A 22919-nucleotide genomic window follows, 5' to 3' on the forward strand; every position below is an offset into this window, starting at 1 on the left:
ATTTTTAGCATTGAGTTGAACACACTCTGTTCCTGAATGAAAGAGAAAAGATTTCTCTAAGAATTCCTATGTTTTACAAATGTGCCTGATTACAGAGAAGATGGGGGTATTGGAAGCGGTGGTGATAAGTCTGAGAATGGCTTATTTTTTTCTTTGTTTTTAATGTATTTAATATCCAACATTTCCACAAAATTTTTACAAAAAAATGGACCCCCCAAATGTCTAATGAGGTGTTACTTTTAAGTTTTTTACACATTTTTCTAATTAAATCATTAATATTTCTTGTGCTCAGTCATGTCCAACTCTTTGTGACCCCATGGACTGTAGCCCACCAGGCTCCTCTGTCCATGGAATTTTCTAGACAGGAATGTTGGAGTGGATTGCCATTTCCTACTCCGACTGTCTATACATAGATTAATCTCTCATAATATTAAGTATAAGACCACTGTTTTGAAGTCTAATTCTGTTTATTAATTATAGATGTGATTAGTGACATATTTCCTTTGAATTATCCACCTTAATTGTGTAATGTCAGTACCAATTTTAGTTTCCCGTATTGTGACATTCACACTAGTATTTTCACAGGTTTGGAGACTGTTAGACTCAGGGGGAAAAAAACTTTTCCAGGAAACATGGTAGGCTGGAGAGCAGTGATTAGGGCATTGTCATCACTAAAGCTCAAATCCTGTCTCTGCCATTTAAATATAACTTTGTGGTACTTGATTGTGTCACAGTACCGCTCTGACTCACAGTTCTTAGAAATACAGAATCTAAGATCCTTTTAGCCAATTTTATGGCTTTTTTTTTTCTTTCTGTTTTGTTATACTCTCTTAGGATTTTGTTTTATATCTTTTTGTTTAGGGGAGGATATTCATAACTGCTTTCTTATTTTGGAAAGTACTACACTTGTATAAACTAATTTGGCATCATACTAGATTATAAGTTCCCACTATTGTATAGTAGAATATATAAATATCTTGGAAATACTTTCCCATAACAGTGTTAAAACACTAAGACCTTCTTTTACAGAGAGGCATATGCAATTGGGAAGAAAGAAAAACCACCTTTTTTGCCAGAGGAACCATCATCATCTTCAGAAGAAGATGATCCTATCCCAGATGAGTTGTTGTGTCTCATCTGCAAAGATATTATGACTGATGCTGTTGTCATTCCCTGCTGTGGAAACAGTTACTGTGATGAATGTAAGAAATGTTGAACCTTTGAAGATATGTATTTTAGAGTGTGTGTATTTCCTTGGAAAGGCTCTTAGAACAATATATATTTAAATGATAAAATATGAATTATTGATACATGCATCTGAACATTTAATAACTTTTTGTTGCTCCTTTTTTTTTTTTAAAAAAGTCTGTCCTTTAGAATTGACCACTTTCTTTACCTTCATCAAGGTGTCTTTACTGAGGTTTTATAAAATGTAGGATTTTTGTTTCAAATATGTTTTAAATGGTATCAGTATAGAGAAATTTAAAAGCTTTTGGGGCCTTAGACATTTCCAAAGTATTTTTTAAAAATAAGTCCTTTTCTAGGAATGTGAAAAATAGCTTACTCTAAAATTCCTAAGGGTGATTGAGAACTACGGTCTGTAAACATATTATCCAAACAGTTGCCAGGGGGTTGCTTGTGACTTTTTTTCCCTAGTCATTTATCTTATATTAGCACTTGATTCTCTTCTGCCACTTACCTTAAGTTTTTCCGTTCTTCCCCAGATGAAAATAATGTCATCTAAAGATTTCATTGCCCAGTCCTGCTTTGGTCCTTTTCATTTCTAAAGATTGTTTTGGGGGACTTCCTTTGTGGTCCAGTGGTTAAGACTCCTTGTGTTTCTGCTGGAGTCAGAGGGTGTTCAGTCCCTGGTCAGGGAACGTAAGATCCACTAAGATCCTGTATGCCATGTGGTGCAGCCGAAAGAAAAACAAGAAAAGAGAGTTTTGGAATACAAATCTTTGTTATGAAGCCTCTTCAGTGAAGACAAAAGTCAAGAAGAGGTTACTTAAGGCTTGTTTCAGAGTGTGTCTTAAATTTACAAACCACTTTATATAACTGGAATTTTTTTTTTACTATACTGAATCATAATCAGTACATCTGTAATTTGGTATTCCTTCTTACCTGCTGTGCTATAGATGTTTCTGATTTCCTTGCCTGAATAATGCTTCTGCTATATTAATGCCCTTTCCTAGTGATGCCTTTTTAAATTTTGTTTATGCCACATAGCTTATAAGATCTAAACTCCCTGACTAGGTATTTAACCCTGGCCCTCAGCAGTGTAGAGTCCTAACCACTGGACCACTGGGGTATTCCTAAGTGATTGCTTTTTTTAAAGCCCTGTATTTACAACATAATGATTTTGTCTTTTTCTAGGCTATATTTCTGTTTTCTCCCTATAATACATTAGATGTTAGCTAACCAAAGAGAATGGTATTTGAGAAAGAGTGTCCTTTCTCTCAATTTAAATGTTTGTTTAGCTTATATCCATTACTTCTGTGTTTAAGGTAGAGGTTAGAGCTGAGGAGTGATAACCAGGAGAGAAATTTTACTTTTAAATTTCTTAAATTTAAAATTTACTTTTAAATTTCTTAATCTAAGAATAGAAGTGATGAGTAATGTGTGCTTGGAAAATAGTAGTGTAACTGAACACATATAAACCATCTTTTCAATTCATGGCCAAAAACTGGGTTCCTAACTGTGCTTTTGTTAATATTTAAAATCTTATACATAGGTATAAGGACAGCACTCTTGGAATCAGATGAACATACATGTCCAACATGTCATCAGAATGACGTCTCTCCTGACGCTTTAATTGCCAATAAGTTCTTACGACAGGTAGCTATATTTATATTTCTTTTTATGAAAATTTTTTAAAAATCTTTTGATTTAACTGTACTTGAGTAAATACTGCATCTTTTTCTGCATTTTTATGTTTGGTGTCTATAGGCTGTTAATAACTTCAAAAATGAAACTGGTTATACGAAAAGACTAAGAAAACAGTTACCCCCACCCCCTCCCCCAATACCACCTCCAAGACCACTCATCCAGCGGAACCTACAGCCTCTGATGAGATCTCCAATATCAAGACAGCAAGATCCTCTGATGATTCCAGTGACATCTTCATCAACTCACCCGGCTCCATCTATGTCTTCACTAACCTCTAATCAGTCTTCTTTGGCCCCTCCTGTCCCTGGAAATCCATCTTCTGCCCCAGCCCCCGTACCTGATATAACTGCAACAGTCTCCATATCAGTCCACTCAGAAAAATCAGATGGACCTTTTCGGTAAGTCTGTATTTCTCACTGTTAGGAAACAACTGAGACCAGAGATGGTTTTTTTTTTTTTTTTTTTTTTGTATATTGCTTAAATTGTTGTTTTATTGACTGGCAGTCTGTAGCATCCTACTGTATTCAGTAAGGTGGGTGACTTGTAAGAAACGGCTTAGTCTTTTGGAATTCCCTGGCAGTCCAGTGATTAGGACTTGGCTCTTGAATTGCTGGAGCCCGGGTTCAATCCCTTTTGGAGATCTGAGATCCCATAAGCCACACAGCATGGCCAAATGAAAAAAAAAGAAATGACTTAGTCTTACTGGAGGAATAAACAGATGAAGCAGATTCATTTGTAAATGATTAAATGTCCCAAAGTCAAAAACTATACAGATTGCCAGCAACCCCTCTTAAATGTTGAATAGTATCCCATAACAGCTTTGCAGTTCACAGGAGGGAGCGTTCACTTATGATCATAATGACGGTATTAAAAAACAGTAGATTTGAGTAGAACTAAGAACAGAGGGGACGGGATGAAACACTGGTAGAAAGGTCAGAAATAATTGTTTTGGAGCATAATTATGTAGGAGAGTAGCAAAACCTCACTTAAATCCTACTGCTTCTGAAATGAAAGGGACCTATGACTATATAGTCCAGTGGCTCTGTAAGTCCAAGTCTTAAAAAAATGAACCAGCTTTGAAAAATTAAGATGCCAGGGGTATTTTCCCAGAAGCAAAATTTTTAGGAGTAGGACCTTTACAAGTATACTAAAGAGATCCCTGCAAACTACTTGTATATATAGGATGGATAAACAACAAGATCCTACTGTACAGCACAGGAAACTTGAGTATCATGTCACAAATCATGATGAAAAAGAATAAAATCCCACTGATCTAGTTCAGCCTTTCATTTGATTAATAGTGGGAGTGGTCTTTTATTCATTGACTTACCTTAGAGTACCTTTTCGACTTACTAGAGCTGGAAGTAGAATTTAACTCTAAATCCTTTTTTTCTCTTTTTGGTTTTGCAACTTTTTTTTTTTAAGCTTTAATAGTCTTAAAACTGCACCAGTTTCTATCATTTCATAGATTGTACTTTTTACAAGATTCCTTCATCATACATTTTACTTACATATGAAGAACTCTTCCAAAGTCCAGTCTGGCTCATTTTCCCCAGAAGTTTACATCACCTTTGATTTAAGTCACTTTAATGCAAGTGTGATGGAGAACAGTGTTAGGAACAACAGGATGTAATTTAAAACTTTTTTTCCCATTAATAATTTTTTAGTTACGTGCAAAAGGAAACCTTATAATCCTGTCATCACAGATAATGCATTCCTGAAGTAAGAATATTTGTGTACTGCAGACATTTTCTGCAGATCTATTATTTTTTGAACTCTGCAAGTGTTTCAGTTCAGTTCAGTCACTCAGTTGTGTCTGACTTTTGGGACCCCATGAATTGCAGCACACCAGGCCTCCCTATCCATCACCAACTCCCGGAGTTCACCTAAACTCATGTCCATCAAGTTGGTGATGCCATCCAGCCATCTCATCCTCTACTGTCCCCTTTTCCTCCTGCCCCCAGTGCCTCCCAGCATCAGGGTCTTTTCCAGTAAGTCAATTCTTCGCATGAGGTGGCCAAAATATTGGAGTTTCAGCTTCAGCAGCAGTCCCTCCAGTGAACACGCAGGACTGATCTCCTTTAGGATGGACTGGTTGGACCTCCTTGCAGTCCAAGGGACTCTCAAGATCTCTCTTCCAACACCACAGTTCAAAAGCATCAATTCTTTGGTGCTCAGCTTTCTTCAGAATCCCGGCTCTCACATCCACACATGACCACTGGAAAAACCATAGCCTTGACAAAGTAATACCTCTGCTTTTCAATATGCTATCTAGGTTGGTCATAACTTTTCTTCCAAGGCGTAAGCGTCTTTTAATTTCATGGCTGGAATCACCATCTGCAATGATTTTGGAGCCCAAAAAAAATAAAGTCTGACACTGTTTCCACTGTTTCCCCATCTATTTGCCATGAAGTGCCATCCAGCCATCTCATCCTCTATTGTCCCCTTCTCCTCCTGCCCCCAATCCCTCCCAGCATCAGAGTCTTTTCCAATGAGTCAACTCTTCGCATCAGGTGGCCAAAGTATTGGAGTTTCACCTTTAGCATCAGTCCTTCCAATGAACACCCAGGACTGATACCCTTTAGAATGGACTGGTTGGATCTCCTTGCAGTCCAAGGGAGCCCTCAGAAAATAAAGTCTGACACTGTTTCCACTGTTTCCCCATCTATTTCCCATGAAGTGATGGGACCAGATGCCATGATCTTTGTTTTCTGAATGTTGAGCTTTAAGCCAAGTTTTTCACTCTCCTTTCACTTTCATGAGGAGGCTATTCTTAGTTCCTCTTCACTTTGTGCCATAAGGGTGGTGTCATCTGCATATCTGAGGTTATTGATATTTCTCCCGGCAAGCTTGATTCCAGCTTGTGCTTCTTCCAGCCCACCATTTCTCATGATGTACTCTGCATAGAAGTTAAATAAGTAGGGTGACAATATACAGCCTTGACATACTCCTTTTCCTATTTGGAACCAGTCTGTTGTTCCATGTCCAGTTCTAACTGTTGCTTCCTGACCTGCATATAGGCTTCTCAAGAGGCAGGTCAGGTGGTCTGGTATTCCCATCTCTTTCAGAATTTTCCACAGTTTATTGTGATCCACACAGTCAAAGGCTTTGGCATAGTCAATAAAGCAGAAATAGATGTTTTTCTGGAACTCTATTGCTTTTTTGATGATCCAGCGGATGTTGGCAATTTGATCTCTGGTTCCTCTGCCTTTTCTAAAATCAGCTTGAACATCTTGAAGTTCATGGTTCACATATTGCTGAAGCCTGGCTTGGAGAATTTTGAGCATTACTTTACTAGCATGTGAGATGAGTGCAATTGTGCGGTAGTTTGAACATTCTTTGGCATTGCCTTTCTTTGGGATTGGCATGAGAACTTCCCTTTTCCAGTCCTGTGGCCACAGCTGAGTTTTCCAATTTGCTGGCATATTGAGTGCAGCACTTTCACAGCATCATTCAGGATTTGAAATAGCTCCACTGGAATTCCATCACCTCCACTAGCTTTGTTCATAGTGATGCTCTCTAAGGCCCATTTGACTTCCCATTCCAGGATGTCTGGCTCTAGGTGAGTGATCACACCATCGTGATTATCTGGGTCATGAAGATCTTTTTTGTACAGTTCTCCTGTGTATTCTTGCCACCTCTTCTTAATATCTTCTGCTTCTGTTAGGTCCATACCATTTCTGTCCTTTATCGAGCCCATTTTTGCATGAAATGTTCCCTTGGTATCTCTGATTTTCTTGAAGAGATCTCTAGTCTTTCCCATTCTGTTGTTTTCCTCTATTTGCATTGATTGCTGAGGAAGGCTTTCTTATCTCCCCTTGCTATTCTTTGGAACTCTGTATTCAGATGCTTATATCTTTCCTTTTCTCCTTTGCTTTTCGCTTCTCTTCTTTTCACAGCTGTTTGTAAGGCCTCCCCAGATAGCCATTTTGCTTTTTTGCATTTGTTTTCCATGGGGATGGTTTTTATCCCTGTCTCCTGTACAATGTCACGAACCTCTGTCCATAGTTCATCAGGCACTCTATCAGATGTAGTCCCTTACATCTATTTCTCACTTCCACTGTATAATCATAAGGGATTTGATTTAGGTCATACCTGAATGGTCTAGTGGTTTTCCCCACTTTCTTCAATTTAAGTCTGAATTTGGCAATAAAGAGTTCATGATCTGAGCCACAGTCAGCTCCCAGTCTTGTTTTTGCTGACTGTATAGAGCTCCTCCATCTTTGGCTGCAAAGAATATAATGAATCTGATTTCGGTGTTGACCATCTGGTGATGTCCATGTGTAGAGTCTTCTCTTGTGTTGTTGGAAGAGGGTGTTTGCTATGACCAGTGCGTTCTCTTGGCAAAACTCGATTAGCCTTTTCCCTGCTTCATTCCATACTCCAAGGCCAAATTTGCCTGTTATTCCAGGTGTTTCTTGACTTCCTACTTTTGCATTCCAGTCCCCTATAATGAAAAGGACATCTGTTTTGGGTGTTAGTTCTAGAAAGCCTTGTAGGTCTTCATAGAGCCATTCAACTTCAGCTTCTTCAGCGTTACTGGTTGGGGCACAGGCTTGAATTACTGTGATATTGAATGGTTTGCCTTGGAAACGAACAGAGATCATTCTGTCATTTTTGAGGTTGCATCCAAGTACTGCATTTCGGACTCTTTTTGTTGACCATGATGGCTACTCCATTTCTTCTAAGGGTTCCTGCCCACAGTAGTAGATATAATAGTCATCTGAGTTAAATTCACCCATTCCAGTCCATTTTAGTTTGCTGATTCCTAGAATGACGACGTTCACTCTTGCCATCTCCTGTTTGACCACTTCCAATTTGCCTTGATTCATGGACCTGACATTCCAGGTTCCTATGCAATATTGCTCTTTACAGCATCGGGCCTTGCTTCGATCACCAGTCACATCCACAGCTGGGTATTGTTTTTGCTTTGGCTCCATCCCTTCGTGCTTTCTGGAGTTAATTTCTCCATTAATCTCCAGTAGCATATTGAGTACCTACCAACCCAGGGAGTTTCCCTTTCAGTATCCTATCATTTTGCCTTTTCATACTGTTCATGGGGTTCTCAAGGCAAGAAAAGTGAAGTGGTTTGCCATTCCCTTCTCCAGTGGGCCACATTCTGTCAGATCTCTCCATCATGACCCTCCCATCTTGGGTGGCCCCACACAGCATGGCTTAGTTTCATTGAGTTAGACAAGGCTGTGGTTCTTGTGATCAGATTGGCTAGTTTTCTGTGATTATGGTTTCAGTGTGTCTGCCCTCTGATGCCCTCTTGCAACACCTACCATCTTACTTGGGTTTCTCTTACCTTAGATGTGGGGTATCTCTTTACAGCTGCTCCAGCAAAGTGCAGCTGCTGTCCCTTACCTTGGACGAGGGGTATCTCCTCACTGGCCCACCCTCCTGACCTTGAACATGGAGTAGCTCCTCTCGGCCCTCCTTTGCGCGCGCAGCCACTGCTCCTTGGACGTGCGGTGGCTCCTCTCCGCAAGTGTTTGAGGCCTTTAAATATGACTCAATCTTTGGAATAATAGAATTTTTCTTCAAAAATATGGAAAATATTCTCATTGAAATTTAAGGCACACAGCGTGCTGATTTGACTTACACATATTGTGAAATAATTACTGCAGTAGGATCAGCTAACATCCATCTTCTCACCTAAATACAGTAAGAAGTGGAAAAAAGAGTTCTCACCTCCTTGTGATGAGAAGTCTTAGGATTTAATCTCTCTTAACAGCTTTCCAGTATACCATACAGCTGTGTTACCTACAGTCATCATGTTGTACATTGCATCCTGAGTACTTACTTACATAACTGGAAGTTTGTACCTTTAATTCTTTATTTGTAATGACCTTTTAATGTTGTTGTAAATTATTTTATTTTCTAGGGATTCAGATAATAAAATACTGCCAGCTGCAGCACTTGCATCAGAACATTCAAAGGGAGCTTCTTCAATTGCAATTACTGCTCTTATGGAAGAGAAGGTAAGTTTCATTGGCTTTTAAATTTGGAGACCTTTTTATATTATTACAGTAGTTTTTTGTTTTGTTTTTTAACTATTTGTGTTTTTTTCTAAAGGGTTACCAGGTGCCTGTACTTGGAACCCCCTCTTTGCTTGGACAGTCATTATTGCATGGACAATTGATCCCCACAACTGGTGAGTATAAAATCATTTTGGTTTGAACTTTTTCCCTTAAAAAATAATTTTAGCTTTATTCAGCATATAATTGTATATTTAGTTGTTCTTATTTTTTTGTCCAAGGTCCAGTAAGAATAAATGCTGCTCGTCCAGGTGGTGGTCGACCAGGTTGGGAACAGTAAGTATATGTTTCACATAATCTTCAGATGATTGCTTTCAAACCAGAGATAGAAATTACAATCTAAGTAGTGTGTTGCTGAGTGTCTTTTATTATAAACTCTCTTATATGCCGTAGTTTACAGTTTTTGTGTAAAATGTCACAAACTCAAGACTATATGAAGAATTATTTTCTAAAAGAATGTGTTTTCTAAAATATAAACTTATAAATTCTTTTTAAAGTGTATCATTCACAAAATTTCTCATTTTGAATAGTTCAGTTAATTAAATTCTATTACATATTAAAATCTATGAAGTTTGAGCGACATGCTTTGTGAACAGTCCCTGTAATAAGTCCTTCCTCCTCTCAGAAGAAAAAGCAAAAAATTCTATAGGGTATAATTTTTTATGGCATTAAAAATCAGATTTGTTTATTGTTTTATATAATATTTATGTTTATATAGCTCATATATTTAATTTATATAAACTGGCTTATATTCTAAAACTTTGATCTTTTTGTTTGAAAGATAAATCAGACTCATTATAGAAAAAGTATGTTAAGAATGTATCAGTAGAAAAGGCTTCCCTGGTGGCTCAGATGGTGAAGAATCTGCCTGCAGTGTGGGAGACCCAGGTTCAATGCCTGGATTGGGACGATTTCCCTGGAGAAGGGAATGGCTACCCACTCCAGTATTCTTGCCTGAAGAATTACATAGACAGAAGATCCTGGTGGGCTAAAGTCCATGAAGTCACAGAGTCAGCCATGACTGAGTGACTAACACACACACATACAAATCTATCAGTAGAAAGAATACAGGATTTGAAGACAGATCTGGGTTTGAATCCCAGCTCCTGCATTTACTAGCTGTATGACAGTGAGTGTGTGATTGTACTTCTCAGCCTCCATTGCCTCATCTGTAGGATTGGAATGGTGCTACTTACCTCACATGTCAGACACCTCCACATAGTTCCCAGCAGATAAAAGGACTCTTTTCCTTTTCTGTAACAGTTAAGTTCAAGGCTTCCCTGGTGGCTCATTGGTGAAGAACCCACCTGCCAACGCAGGGTTCTGATGCCACGTCCGGGGACATCCCACATGCCTAGGACCAACCAAGCCCATACACCACAGCTGTTGAGCCTGTGTTCTCTAGAGCCCAGGAACTGCAACTGCTGAGCCCAGGGTTCGTAACTGCTGAAGTACATGCGCCCTAGAGTCCATGCTGTGCAACAGGAGAAGCCACCCCAGTGAGAAGCCTGCACACTGCCACAAAGACCAGCCCCTGCTCCCCACAAGCAGAGAAGAGCCCGAGCAGCAATCCAGCACAGCCAATAAATAAATACTTAACTTTTTTTAAGTACATGGGATCTTTAAAAAAAAAAAAAAACACACAGTTCAAAGTAACGTTATAAAATGCTAATTAAAATGTACTACATGAAGTTTATATTGAGGCTTCATTGTTTATAATGTTAATCAGAAAAAATATTCAGGTACATATAATGCTTGCTCATATCTCTCTATCTGGAACGAGCAAGAATCAGGGAGTAAGGAAAAGTTTCTGGAATAGTTAAAAAATAGGTGTCTTAAAGTCTATGCACCAAAAGATCATGTATTATACTCAAGCCTATTTTATCTTTCCACACAGTTCCAACAAACTTGGATACTTGGTTTCTCCACCACAGCAAATTAGAAGAGGAGAGAGAAGCTGCTACAGGTAGGCTTGCTAAAAGTCGTGAATAACAGTAATCTGATGACACTGAAAAATACAGCAAAAATTAAAGCATAGCAGTGGCAAGGGGAATGAGTTCATTTGGTTTGCAGATACCTCACTTAAATCTTGAGTTGTGCTTGAGAGGCCTATAAAAGAATAGATTACATTTAGTATTTTAAATATTGGTTTTTTAAGGCTACATCTTTGCTACTCCTTCTTAAGGACTACTTTCTCCTTGTCAGCACATAGCAGAATATTGGCTTATCTCTGTTGAGTGTAGAGGGAAGTCAGTAAAGCCTATACAATGTTTAAGATGTTGTCATTAATTTAAAGTGAATGTTAACCAGTTCAACTCCTAATGTGAAGAAGAATTGCACATATTTCTCTCCTAGACTCAGTTGTCCCAGTCTTCTGCCATCTTTTCTTCTAAAAGAAGAGACAGGAGATTGTTAGGGACCCTTGCTCTGGAGATACACAAGCAGTGTCAATCTAAGAAGTAACCCATATAAGTTTTACTCTCTAGGTCATTCTTAAGGATATCTTCTAGTGCACCAAAGGGAATTGCTAAGCTTATGAAGGATAACTACTGTTTTGTTGCTAAATCACGTATTTAATAGGATATTTACTAAATCAGACTCTCTGAAAAGAGGCTTAAAATCTAAACCCCTACTGCTGCTGTTGTATACCAGTTACCTGTAATTTAAAGATCCTTTTAAAAAGCTTAACAGAAATAAGCCCACTTTTTTTTTTTTTTTAAACCACTGTTTCTTTGATGAGGCAGAATTTTAGCACTTAATTTTAACTGTGTGAGAATAAAACAGATTTTCAGTTACTGATTACAACTGTTAAACTAATAATTGTTGTAGTTTGAAGGGTCTTTACATATTTACTCAAAAAGATTATAGGAAGTGGGTTTTCTTCATTTAAACTTGATCTTGGAAGGCATTTTGGGGAGAACCAGATCACAGGCTTTAACCTATCAGCTCCTTTAAATGATGGATTAGGAAGTAACAAGAGATCATTGTGAAGTGATAATTGGAACTTCACAAGAGAACATAGTGTCTCCATATAAAGAAGGCCTTGTAAACGTATATCCTCTCAGTCCCTAACTGGCCTGAAAAGTTGTTTTTAACATGTGAATGATGTTACCTTTACATTCAGTTTATATCAGTGTCCTGATGCTTATTTAAATAGTTTTGGGATAGAAAAGATAAGCTTCCTTATCTCAGATGCTTTAATATCTTGGAATTATTTTTCCAGAAGTATAAACCGTGGACGACACCACAGCGAAAGATCACAGAGAACTCAAGGCCCGTCACTGCCAGCAACTCCAGTGTTTGTGCCTGTCCCACCCCCTCCCTTGTATCCGCCTCCTCCCCACACACTTCCTCTCCCAGGTGTTCCTCCACCACAGTTCTCTCCTCAGTTTCCTCCTGGCCAGCCACCACCTGCTGGGTATACTGTTCCCCCTCCAGGGTTTCCTCCAGCTCCAACCAATTTATCTGCACCTTGGGTGTCATCTGGAGTACAGACTGCTCATTCTAATACCATCCCAACAACACAAGCACCACCTTTGTCCAGGGAAGAATTCTATAGAGAGCAACGACGACTAAAAGAAGAGTAAGTGTTCTAATTTGAAATTACTCTACACGTTCATTTTCTGATGTAACATTAAACAGGTATCTTTGGAAGCATTTTCCAGTGTTTCCAGTTAGTGTAAGAAAAATCACCTAAAACTTAAACCAAGTCATACAAGCAACTTCCTCAGGGATTCCTAGTTATTTATAGTTTTAAAGTGGAAAACTAATGGCAATTTCATTCATTTCATTCATAATCTAATTACATTTGTCTTGTTAGTTTTCTTAAATGGTTTTTGTTAACTTTCACTCTTTAACTTTATTTTACTAGGGAAAAGAAAAAGTCCAAGCTAGATGAGTTTACAAATGATTTTGCTAAGGAATTGATGGAATACAAAAAGATTCAAAAGGAGCGTAGGCGCTCATTTTCCAGGTTAGTGTTTTGCAAGCCTTCACAACAGAATTGCAAATGGGACTTTGAATATCCAGGGATTAGCTATGGATATAAATAACATCACAGTTATGGAATTTTTCTGATTCGGTCTAGGTTTATAGAAATGGAAATGTAGCTTATTTCCCAGTATCTGTTTATGGAAATAATATCTCACTGTAAATTCTATTGTGTAGAACTAGCAGTTATGGGGATTAAATTACCCTTGTCCCTTGAAGTTATTTATAGTATGAAAAAAAATTGGGAAATGTTTATAGAAGGAAAGAAATAGGGGAGTAGCCGAAGAATACATTTCTGAGGACCCTCTTAAGGCTACAGCTTTCTGCTGGAACATTAACCTGTGTAATTATGAAATAACAGTAGACTACAATGATAGAAAAACTGAATTATAAAAATTCCCTAGAAGCTTGTTTAGAAGACTTCTTTTTTAAGCTTATGCTCAAAATATGGTTCCTTTTAAAGCTAGACTGTTGGCCAATAAAGGACAAAAAGAGAAAAATCAGTGCTACTTAAAATAATCAGATAGGAAGTAAAATTTAAATTTAATTGGCATTTTGTCTAGTGTTGATTAGCTCATATAATTCACGGTACATTAATGCACTTCACTCTAATTATTAAGACTTCACTTTTGTTTTGCAACAAGTGATTGCTCTGATCTTTGTGTACTTTATTCCATTCCAGTAGAGGTCACTGTGCCTCTTTAATCATCTAAGATGAAACTTGATATAAAGAAATCTGGAACCATGAGGAGAACATACTTGAATGCAAGAATCTGTATTTTATTTAGTATATTTTTCTCAACTATCAATTATTGTTTTGTTTTTGTTTTTTTTTTAGGTCCAAGTCTCCCTATAGTGGTTCATCCTATTCAAGAAGTTCATATACTTATTCTAAATCAAGATCTGGTTCAACGCGGTCACGTTCTTATTCTCGATCATTTAGCCGCTCACATTCTCGTTCCTATTCACGATCACCTCCATACCCCAGAAGAGGCAGAGGAAAGAGTCGAAACTACCGTTCACGGTCTAGATCGCACGGGTATCATCGATCTAGGTCAAGGTCACCTCCATATAGACGGTATCACTCACGATCAAGATCTCCTCAAGCATTTAGGGGACAGTCTCCTAATAAACGTAATGTACCTCAAGGAGAAACAGAGCGTGAATATTTTAACAGATTCAGAGAAGTTCCACCACCTTATGACATGAAAGCTTATTATGGGAGGAGTGTTGACTTTAGAGACCCATTTGAGAAAGAACGTTATCGAGAATGGGAGAGAAAATATCGAGAGTGGTATGAAAAGTATTACAAAGGCTTTGCTACTGGAGCACAGCCTAGACCATCAGCAAATAGAGAGAACTTTTCTCCAGAAAGATTTTTACCACTTAACCTTAGGAATTCTCCCTTCACAAGAGGCCGCAGAGAGGATTACTCTGGTGGACAGAGTCATAGAAGTCGAAATGTAGGTGGCAACTATCCAGAAAAGCTTTCATCGAGAGACAGTCACAATCAGAAGGATAATACAAAGTCAAAAGACAAGGAAGGTGAAAATGCTCCAGGAGATGGTAAAGGAAATAAACATAAGAAACATCGAAAAAGAAGAAAGGGGGAAGAAAGTGAAGGCTTTCTGAACCCAGAGTTACTAGACACTTCTAGGAAATCAAGAGAGCCTACAAGTGGTGAGGAAAATAAAACAGACTCATTGTTTGTTCTCCCAAGTAGAGATGATGCTACACCTGTTAGAGATGAACCAATGGATGCTGAATCCATTACTTTTAAATCAGTGTCTGAAAAAGACAAGAGAGAAAAAGATAAACCTAAAGCAAAAGGTGACAAGACCAAACGGAAAAATGATGGATCTACTGTATCCAAAAAAGAAACTGTTGTAAAACCTGCTAAAGGACCCCAAGAAAAACTAGATGGAGAGCGTGAAAAATCTCCTCGATCTGAACCTCCACTTAAAAAAGCCAAAGAGGAGACCCCGAAGACTGACAATGTGAAATCATCATCTTCCTCTCAAAAAGATGAAAAGACGGTTGGTACCCCCAGAAAAGCTCACTCAAAGTCAGTAAAGGAGCACCAGGAGACAAAACTAGTCAAAGAGGAAAAAGTGAAGAAGGACTACTCCAAAGACATCAAGTCAGAGAAGGTAGCTAGTAAGGAAGAAAAGGCCAGGAAGCCTAATGAGAAAAGTAAACCACTTGATAGCAAGGGAGAAAAAAGGAAGAGAAAAACTGAAGAAAAAAGTGTAGATAAAGATTTTGAGTCATCTTCAATGAAAATCTCTAAATTAGAAGTAACTGAAATAGTGAAACCATCACCCAAGCGCAAAATGGAGCTTGATATTGAAAAGATGGATAGGACACCTGAAAAAGACAAAATTTCATCATCAGCTGCTCCAGCCAAAAAAATCAAGCTTAACAGAGAAACTGGTAAAAAAATTGGAAGTACAGAAAATGTATCTAACACAAAAGAACCCTCTGAAAAATTGGAATCAACATCTGGCAAAGTGAAACAAGAAAAAGTCAAAGGAAAGGTCAGGCGGAAAGTGACTGGAACTGAAGGATCCAGCTCAACACTTGTGGATTATACCAGGTATCTGATAATTGGGGAGGGGTGGGGTGGGGGAGGGTTGCATTGTGGATTATACCAGGTAGCTGATAATGGCAGGGGTGAAAAAAGGAGAATATGTTTCTTAAGAATGTATTGATGTTAGGGGTTAGCTGGTTACTCTTGTCTTTGAGGATAACAATTGTTAAAAGATAACAGATGTTAAGTAGATTTTGGGAGTGAGCCACACTTACTTTTATGTAATCATACACACATATCTTAGAGCAGAGTAAGTGGGCTTTTGAAACTTGAAAGGGCATTTATTATATTTAAGTTAAGTCTTTTTATACTCATCAGTGTTTAACAGTTACGAGTTCTTCATTGAATAAAAAATATTTTAATTCTTTTTAGTACCAGTTCAACTGGAGGCAGTCCTGTGCGGAAATCTGAAGAAAAAACAGATACAAAGCGAACTGTCATTAAAACAATGGAAGAATATAATAATGACAACACAGCTCCTGCTGAAGATGTTATTATTATGATCCAGGTTCCCCAATCCAAATGGGATAAAGATGACTTTGAATCTGAAGAAGAAGATGTTAAATCCACCTCACAGCCTATATCAAGTGTAGGAAAACCTGCCAGTGTTATAAAAAATGTTAGCACTAAACCACCAAATGCAATCAAGTATACTGAAAAAGAAAGTGAATCATCAGAGAAAATTCAGAAACTCGCCAAGGAAGTGAGCCATGAAACTGCACAGCATGAGGTCAAAAGTTCAAAAAACTCTGCATCTAGTGAAAAAGGGAAAACCAAAGATCGAGATCACTCAGTATTGGAAAAGGAAAACCCAGAAAAGAGAAAGAACAACAGCACTCAGCCAGAGAAAGATAGTAATCTGGACCGTCTGAATGAGCAAGGAAATTTTAAAAGTCTGTCTCAGTCTTCCAAAGAGACTAGAACTTCTGGGAAAGAAGATAAGCATGATTCCGTTCGAGGGTCCTCAAATAAAGACTTCACTCCCAACAGAGACAAAAAAACAGATTATGACAACAGAGAGTATTCAAGTTCCAAACGTAGAGATGAAAGGAATGAATTAACAAGAAGAAAAGACTCTCCTTCTCGGAGTAAAGACTCTGCATCTGGACAAAAAACTAAGCCAAGGGAGGAGAGAGATTTGCCTAAAAAAGGAACAGGAGATTCCAAAAAAAGTAATTCTAGTCCCACGAGAGACAAAAAACCTCATGATCATAAAGCCACTTATGATACTAAACGCTTAAGTGAAGAGACAAAATCTGTAGATAAAAATCCCTGTAAAGATCGTGAGAAACATATGTTAGAGGCAAAGAACAGTAAAGAGTCAAGTGGCAATAAATCACTTAGTATACTTAACCCACCTGACCCACAGATTGAGAAAGAGCCAGTTACTGGGCAAATTGATAAGAACACCATCAAGCCTAAGCCCCAGTTAAGTCACTCCTCTCGACTGTCCTCTGACTTAACTAGAGAAACTGATGAAGCTGCTTTTGAACCAGACTATAATGAAAGTGACAGTGAAAGCAATGTGTCTATAAAAGAGGAAGAAACTGCAGGAAAGGTTTCTAAAGAACTGAAAGATAAAGTAGTGGAGAAAGCAAAGGAGAGCCTGGACACGGCAGCAGTCAGCCAGGCAGGCGTCACCAGGAGCCAGAGTCAGAGCAGCCCGAGTGTCAGTCCAAGCAGAAGTCACAGCCCTTCTGGAAGCCAAACCCGGAGCCACAGCAGCAGTGCCAGCTCTGCAGAAAGTCAGGACAGCAAGAAGAAGAAGAAAAAGAAGGAAAAGAAAAAGCACAAGAAACATAAAAAGCATAAGAAGCATAAGAAGCATGCAGGCACTGAAGCAGAATTGGAAAAAAGCCAAAAACACAAACATAAGAAAAAGAAGTCAAAGAAGAGCAAAGATAAAGAAAAGGAGAAGGAGAAGGATGACCAAAAAGTGAAATCTGTCACTGTGTAGAAGGGCAGATTTTTAAAAATTGACTTAATTCCTAAGTCATCTGTATTAAATTTTGTTATAATGTAAAGAGATTCAAGCCTTGTAAATAATGATACGGAAGACCCTGTGCTGCACTTAAAATATTGCTGCTTGATTATTTGATTTTTACATCAGAGCTTTATAACACGAACTTTTGTACAGAATTGTGAGTTGTGACCATGTAACATGAGAGGTTTTGCTAGGGCCTATTATTTTTAACCACCATTAATTAGTTGGGGTGGAGTTTACTGTACTGTGAAATTTTCACATTTGAATTTTTTTAATTGCCTGGCAAAAGCTGATATCAGTTCTAAAATATCAGCAGAATGATTTGCTGAATTCATTACAACCCTGTTATGTCACTTTTTGATTACAATAAAAGTTTTCAGTAAACTTTTCAAATGTTGAATGATTGCCTTATTTGAAGGAAAGTGTGTCATGACTTCACTTCCCTCTTCCATTTCCCTATTTAAAGTATCCTTTGAGTCTTTAGTATAAACTGAACTGTATGTATAAAATCCTGAAGTAAACATGGAAGATATACTTCATTTGTTGGCTGATAAAAGGTGGCCAGAAACAAGGAATCGTGGTTAATTTGATTTCTGGTTGAATAAGTCTTAAAGTTCTAGATCGCACTTACAATACGTGGCCTATCCAATCTGTGTCCAGCAGCGAGTAGTAATAGGTCCAGAAGCAGTAGGTAGAGACTACAATGGATCTCCTTAATGGCTCCGGTTCAGGAAGTTTATTGTGGGCAATAAAAAGCTATTGAAAAGATGTTGGGAGCTAGGGTAAGATTGGTACTTTAGAAATACGGCTGTGTAAATAGAGATTAAGAAGACAGTGGCTAAAAGGAAAAGAGACTAGTTCTAGTGTGAGGTAATGATCCTGAAATACTTTGGTCCAGGGCACTGGACTGGTAGTGAGAGAACAGGTTTACATTAGCAGCAACTCAGTTCATTTCCTTGATATTATTTCCAAAGTGTACCATATTTACAGTCTTGTATGCTGCTGTTGGTACTCGGTTTTAGGTGGTATACAAACATACGTGAGGATGTTTTCTAATGCAGCATTTAATACGTAAGGAAAAACATTAAGTGATTGAAAGCATGTAAGGGTAATAACGAAAATGCTGTTCACATCAGGAAAGCCATTCAGGACTGAGTTAAGCTTGGGGAGATGTTGCCTTTAAGTGAAACCAACTTGACTTTTAAAGAGCTCTTTTGCTGTGATTCTTAAGTCACTCTTTTTATTTCCAGACATCTCCATCACGGGGGAGTTCACCCACTGCTCGCCTCACCCCTTTCCAAGCTCACAACACGGTCCCCTTGTGCTTTCAGATAGTCCAGCAAGACCACACTCCATTCTTATTAATCTCGGCCCCACATCTAGACCATATCGCCCACATTCACTGAGGACTTTGGCTTCTAGAACTCACTTTTTATCATACATTCTATCATATGAGGTCAGTTTCATTACCTGGATGCATTGTTAATAATTCACTTTGAGCTCAACTGGCCTTCACTTTAATTGCAGTCCACTCCTATGACAATTTTCTTGAGTTAATCACCACCCGTCACCATACCCATCTTAAAATTTCAACTCCAGTGTGTCATCTGCAACCTACTTTTTCAGCTACTTTCCCTATTGGCCTTATTTAGACCTGAGGTTTCAACTCATCCCTTAGTCACTTACTGGCTTTCCTTCTATAGCTGCCTGTATCGCATCATTTCAACCACATGCTAACACTCCCCAAACCTGCTCACCCTTACCCATCTTGCTTATCTAAACAGCTCAGTCCCCAAAACTAGATACAGGTGCTGATAACTGCTGCTTAACAATTAAAAGGCTTGAAAGAAAGTTGAAGAAATAACTGCCAGGCACTGTGCTAGGTGCAGGCCTTACTTGACCCTTGAGAATGCTAATGACTCATGTTTAGTGCTGCTTTGAGCAGGAAGCTCCGCTGCCTGTGAGGATCAGGCCAACCCGGAGTACTCTAGTGCCTAACTAGTCCACCTAAGTAACCCCTGCCATTTGGAGTTGGACATGTGAAAGCCACCTATCTTTGCTGGTTTCCGAAAAGGTCATGTTCTGTCTTTCTCAATTGACTGTTTGCTCTGGCTGGAATTTCCTTCCTCCTCTGTATCACAAGTTTCTACCCATTGTTTGAGAGTTAGCTTGATTGTTTTGAGTCCTCAGGGTTGCCTGCCTACCTCAAAATAACACCCTCAGGACACAATTGCATCATCGAATAGGCTATAGTATTATTAACTCTCCAGAGTGCTTACTATGAACTGTCTGATCTCCACTGCGTCATGGAAGCCAGCAATATGTCAGCTTTTTTAAAGACGGGAATATAAGTTTTGAGCCCCTATGGGTCTGGGAGATAGTGTCCTTCCAATGACCAGGTGCTTTAGTGTGCCAAGGATAGACAAAGCCTTATAATTAAGGGTTGAAAAGTAGCTCCTTTACTAGTCTCAGCATGCCAAATGAAGAAAGCTAATCCCCTCCAATATGTTTAAGGCAGGGATTCAGAGAAGGTAGGCAACTAGTTTTAATGGTTTGTTTATTCTGATTTCTGCAAGTGTCCCCAGCTATGTCTTGTCCACTTTTTCCTGTCTTCTTTGAGTGAGCTCTGTTCTTACTGTACAAAACTGTACAGAACAGAACCTCTGATTTGGAACCTTCATTAAAGTCCTTTTACACTACTGCCATTAAGCCGGCTTCCATGGGTTTCTTAGCAACAGTGAAAACCTCACTAGCACACATACACACAGCGTATCCTGCTTTGTTTTTTTATATACCATGTGCTTAAGTCGCTCAGTCATGTCCGACACTGCAACCCCATGGACTGTGTAACCCACCAGGCTCCTCTGTCCTTGGGATTTTATAGGCAAGAATACTGGAGTGGGTTGCCATTTCCTCCTCCAGGGGATCTTCCCGACCCAGGATTCAAACCTGCATCTCCTGTGTCTCCTGCATTGCAGGTGGATTCTTTACCTGCTGAGCCATCGAGGAATCACATCCTTTTGATTTTTAAGAATCGAGAATGATTTTGAAATAAGTGAATAAACTATATAAATCCTTGATAAAGGATAACGTGGAGCTGCTATAAATGAATAACAGGTATACAATATGAAAGAAATGGGGTTAACAGGAAAATTCAAAGATTTCATGCGTGGACTTCCTGGTCGTCCAGTGGTTAAGAATCCACCTGTCTGTGCAGGGAACCTGAGTTTGATCCCTGGTCAAGGAAGATCTCACATGCTGTGAAACAGTTAAGCGCTCTGGCCACAACCGTTGAGCCCACATGCTGTAACTACTGAAACCCACGCTCCACAACAAGAGAAGGCACCACAATGAGAAGCACAAGCAGGGCAACGAAGAGTAGCCCCTGCTTGCCACGTGCAGCAACAAAGACCAGGTGCAACCAAAATAATGATCTCGTGAATTTTTTCAGCAACTTCAAGTATTTATACCAGGGCTTTCTTTGTTGACTTTGAGATTATTTTTAATGTCATGTTAAAAGGATTTTAAAACAGTTACTGATAATTTCATTATGCACTTGGGTGAACAGTGATTTTTTTTTTTAACCAACACCAACATGAATCTTTTCCACTCTGCAGTGTGGCTATTTAGTAATTTGCTATGAAGTTGGCTTGGCCAGTATAGATCTTTCTCAGTTTTCTATTTTTTAAGTTTTTAGTGGTACAGCAGCCAAAATGGCTATCATCAAAAAATGTACAATAAATGCTAGAGAGGGTGTGGAGAGAAGGGAACCCTCCTACACTGTTGGTGGAAATGTAAATCGGTACAGTCGCTATGGAGAACAGTATGGAGGTTCCTTAATAAAAATAGAGCTGCCATATGACCTTGCAATCCTGTGCATATATCTGGAGAGAAACATCTGAAAGGATTCATGCACCCCCAATGTTCATTACAACACTGTTTACAATAGCCAAAACATGGAAGAATCCTAAATGCCCATCCATAGAGGCATGGATAAAGGAGATGTGGAATGGAATATTACTCAGCCGTTAAAAATAATAATGCCATCTGCAGCAACATTAATGGACCTAAAGAGTATCATACTGAGTGAAGTAAGTCAAAGAAGGAGAGATAGGTATGACATCCCTTATATGTGGGATCTTAAATGGTACAAATCAACAGAAACAGACTCACAGACTTAAGAGAATGAACTTATGGTTGCCTTGGGGTGGGGGGAGGGGAAAGTTGTGGGGAACGGATAGTTAGGAAGTTTGGGATGGACATGTACACACTGCTATATTTAAAATGGATAGCCAACAAGGACCTACCTATAGCACGTGGAACTCTGTTCAATATTATATGGCAGCCTGGATGGGAGGGGAGTTCGGGGGAGAATGGATACATGGATATGTATGGATGAGTCCCTTCACTGTTCACTTGAAACTGTCACAAAATTGTTAATCGGCTATATCCCAACACAAAAAAGTTTTAAAAACAGTTGAGTTGAAAGCTGAAAGAAAAAGTCCTTTAGTGATAAAAGATACTGATACAAGGACTTCCCTGTTGGTCCAGTAGGTAAGAATCTGCCCGCCAATGTGAGGACACAGGTTTGATCACTAGGGAGATTCCACATACAGAGCAACTAAGCCTCTGTGCCACAACTACTGAACCCACACTCCAGAGTCCAGAAGCTGCAGCTAGTGAAGCCCAAGCACCTTAGAGTCAGTCCTCTGCGATGAGAGAAGTAACCTTGGTGAGAAGCCCTCGCATTGCAACTAGAGAGTAGGCCCCGCTCACCACAACTAGAGAACGCCCACATGCAGCAACGAAGACCCAGCACAGTAAAAAAAAATTAAGATACTAATACAAGAGTGGACATACATTTAAGATTTAAAATACTCTTGTGGAGACACTGACACCTGAAAATTTTGATAATTGCTTATAAATATGTTTTTACCTAGGCTTAATGATATATGATTAAAGCTGGTAGACTGACTCTTTTTCATCTAAAAATTAACAAATTTAATGAAAAATGAATATAGGGCAAACTATATCAGTGTTAGGAACCAGGTAAAATATAAAAGGGGCAGACATGGTCACAAATGTGTGATTGCTACCACAATACCACATTTTTAAAGTTTGGGTTTTTTCTATTTTTGTTTTTGTGAGTGTGTGTGTGTGTGTGTATGGTTTCGTCTGATTTTGTCACTCAGTGGTGGGTGGCCATCCTGGTGATTATCACTGGTGGAAACATACTAAGAATAAAAACAAAATAGCAGTTCATCGATTAGTAGCAATTTTTCTGTTAAGAAAATGTTGAAACTGACAGTTAATTCCTGAAATTTTGAATCCCTTGAATAGAATTGTTGTTTAGGAGGGATTTCAACTTGACTTTATCAAGTTAATTTGGATTCAAAAATAACCCAATCCAAGAATCCAAAGAATC

At 38.7% G+C, this 22919-nt stretch overlaps 1 protein-coding gene across 2 annotated transcripts in view; it reads left to right on the forward strand.

Annotated features, from left to right (window-relative positions):
• Positions 1–17887, forward strand: part of RBBP6 (RB binding protein 6, ubiquitin ligase) — a 35538-nt gene extending 17651 nt beyond the window's left edge. The window contains exons 8-18 of one of the 2 annotated variants that reach the window (NM_001304554.1): positions 1030–1202; positions 2735–2838; positions 2950–3287; positions 8777–8873; positions 8968–9046; positions 9152–9206; positions 10828–10896; positions 12154–12513; positions 12802–12903; positions 13759–15516; positions 15883–17887. In NM_001304554.1, coding sequence (NP_001291483.1) covers positions 1030–1202; positions 2735–2838; positions 2950–3287; positions 8777–8873; positions 8968–9046; positions 9152–9206; positions 10828–10896; positions 12154–12513; positions 12802–12903; positions 13759–15516; positions 15883–17467 — 4720 coding nt within the window. In that variant the 3' untranslated portion in view covers positions 17468–17887. The remainder of the gene's footprint in view (positions 1–1029; positions 1203–2734; positions 2839–2949; positions 3288–8776; positions 8874–8967; positions 9047–9151; positions 9207–10827; positions 10897–12153; positions 12514–12801; positions 12904–13758; positions 15517–15882) is intronic. The other variant, XM_005224806.4, reaches the window with a different exon arrangement.
• The last annotated feature ends 5032 nt before the right edge of the window (positions 17888–22919 follow it).

The sequence above is a fragment of the Bos taurus genome, chromosome 25 (assembly GCF_002263795.3).
Source record: "Bos taurus isolate L1 Dominette 01449 registration number 42190680 breed Hereford chromosome 25, ARS-UCD2.0, whole genome shotgun sequence".
NCBI classification, from domain to species: Eukaryota; Metazoa; Chordata; class Mammalia; order Artiodactyla; family Bovidae; genus Bos; species Bos taurus.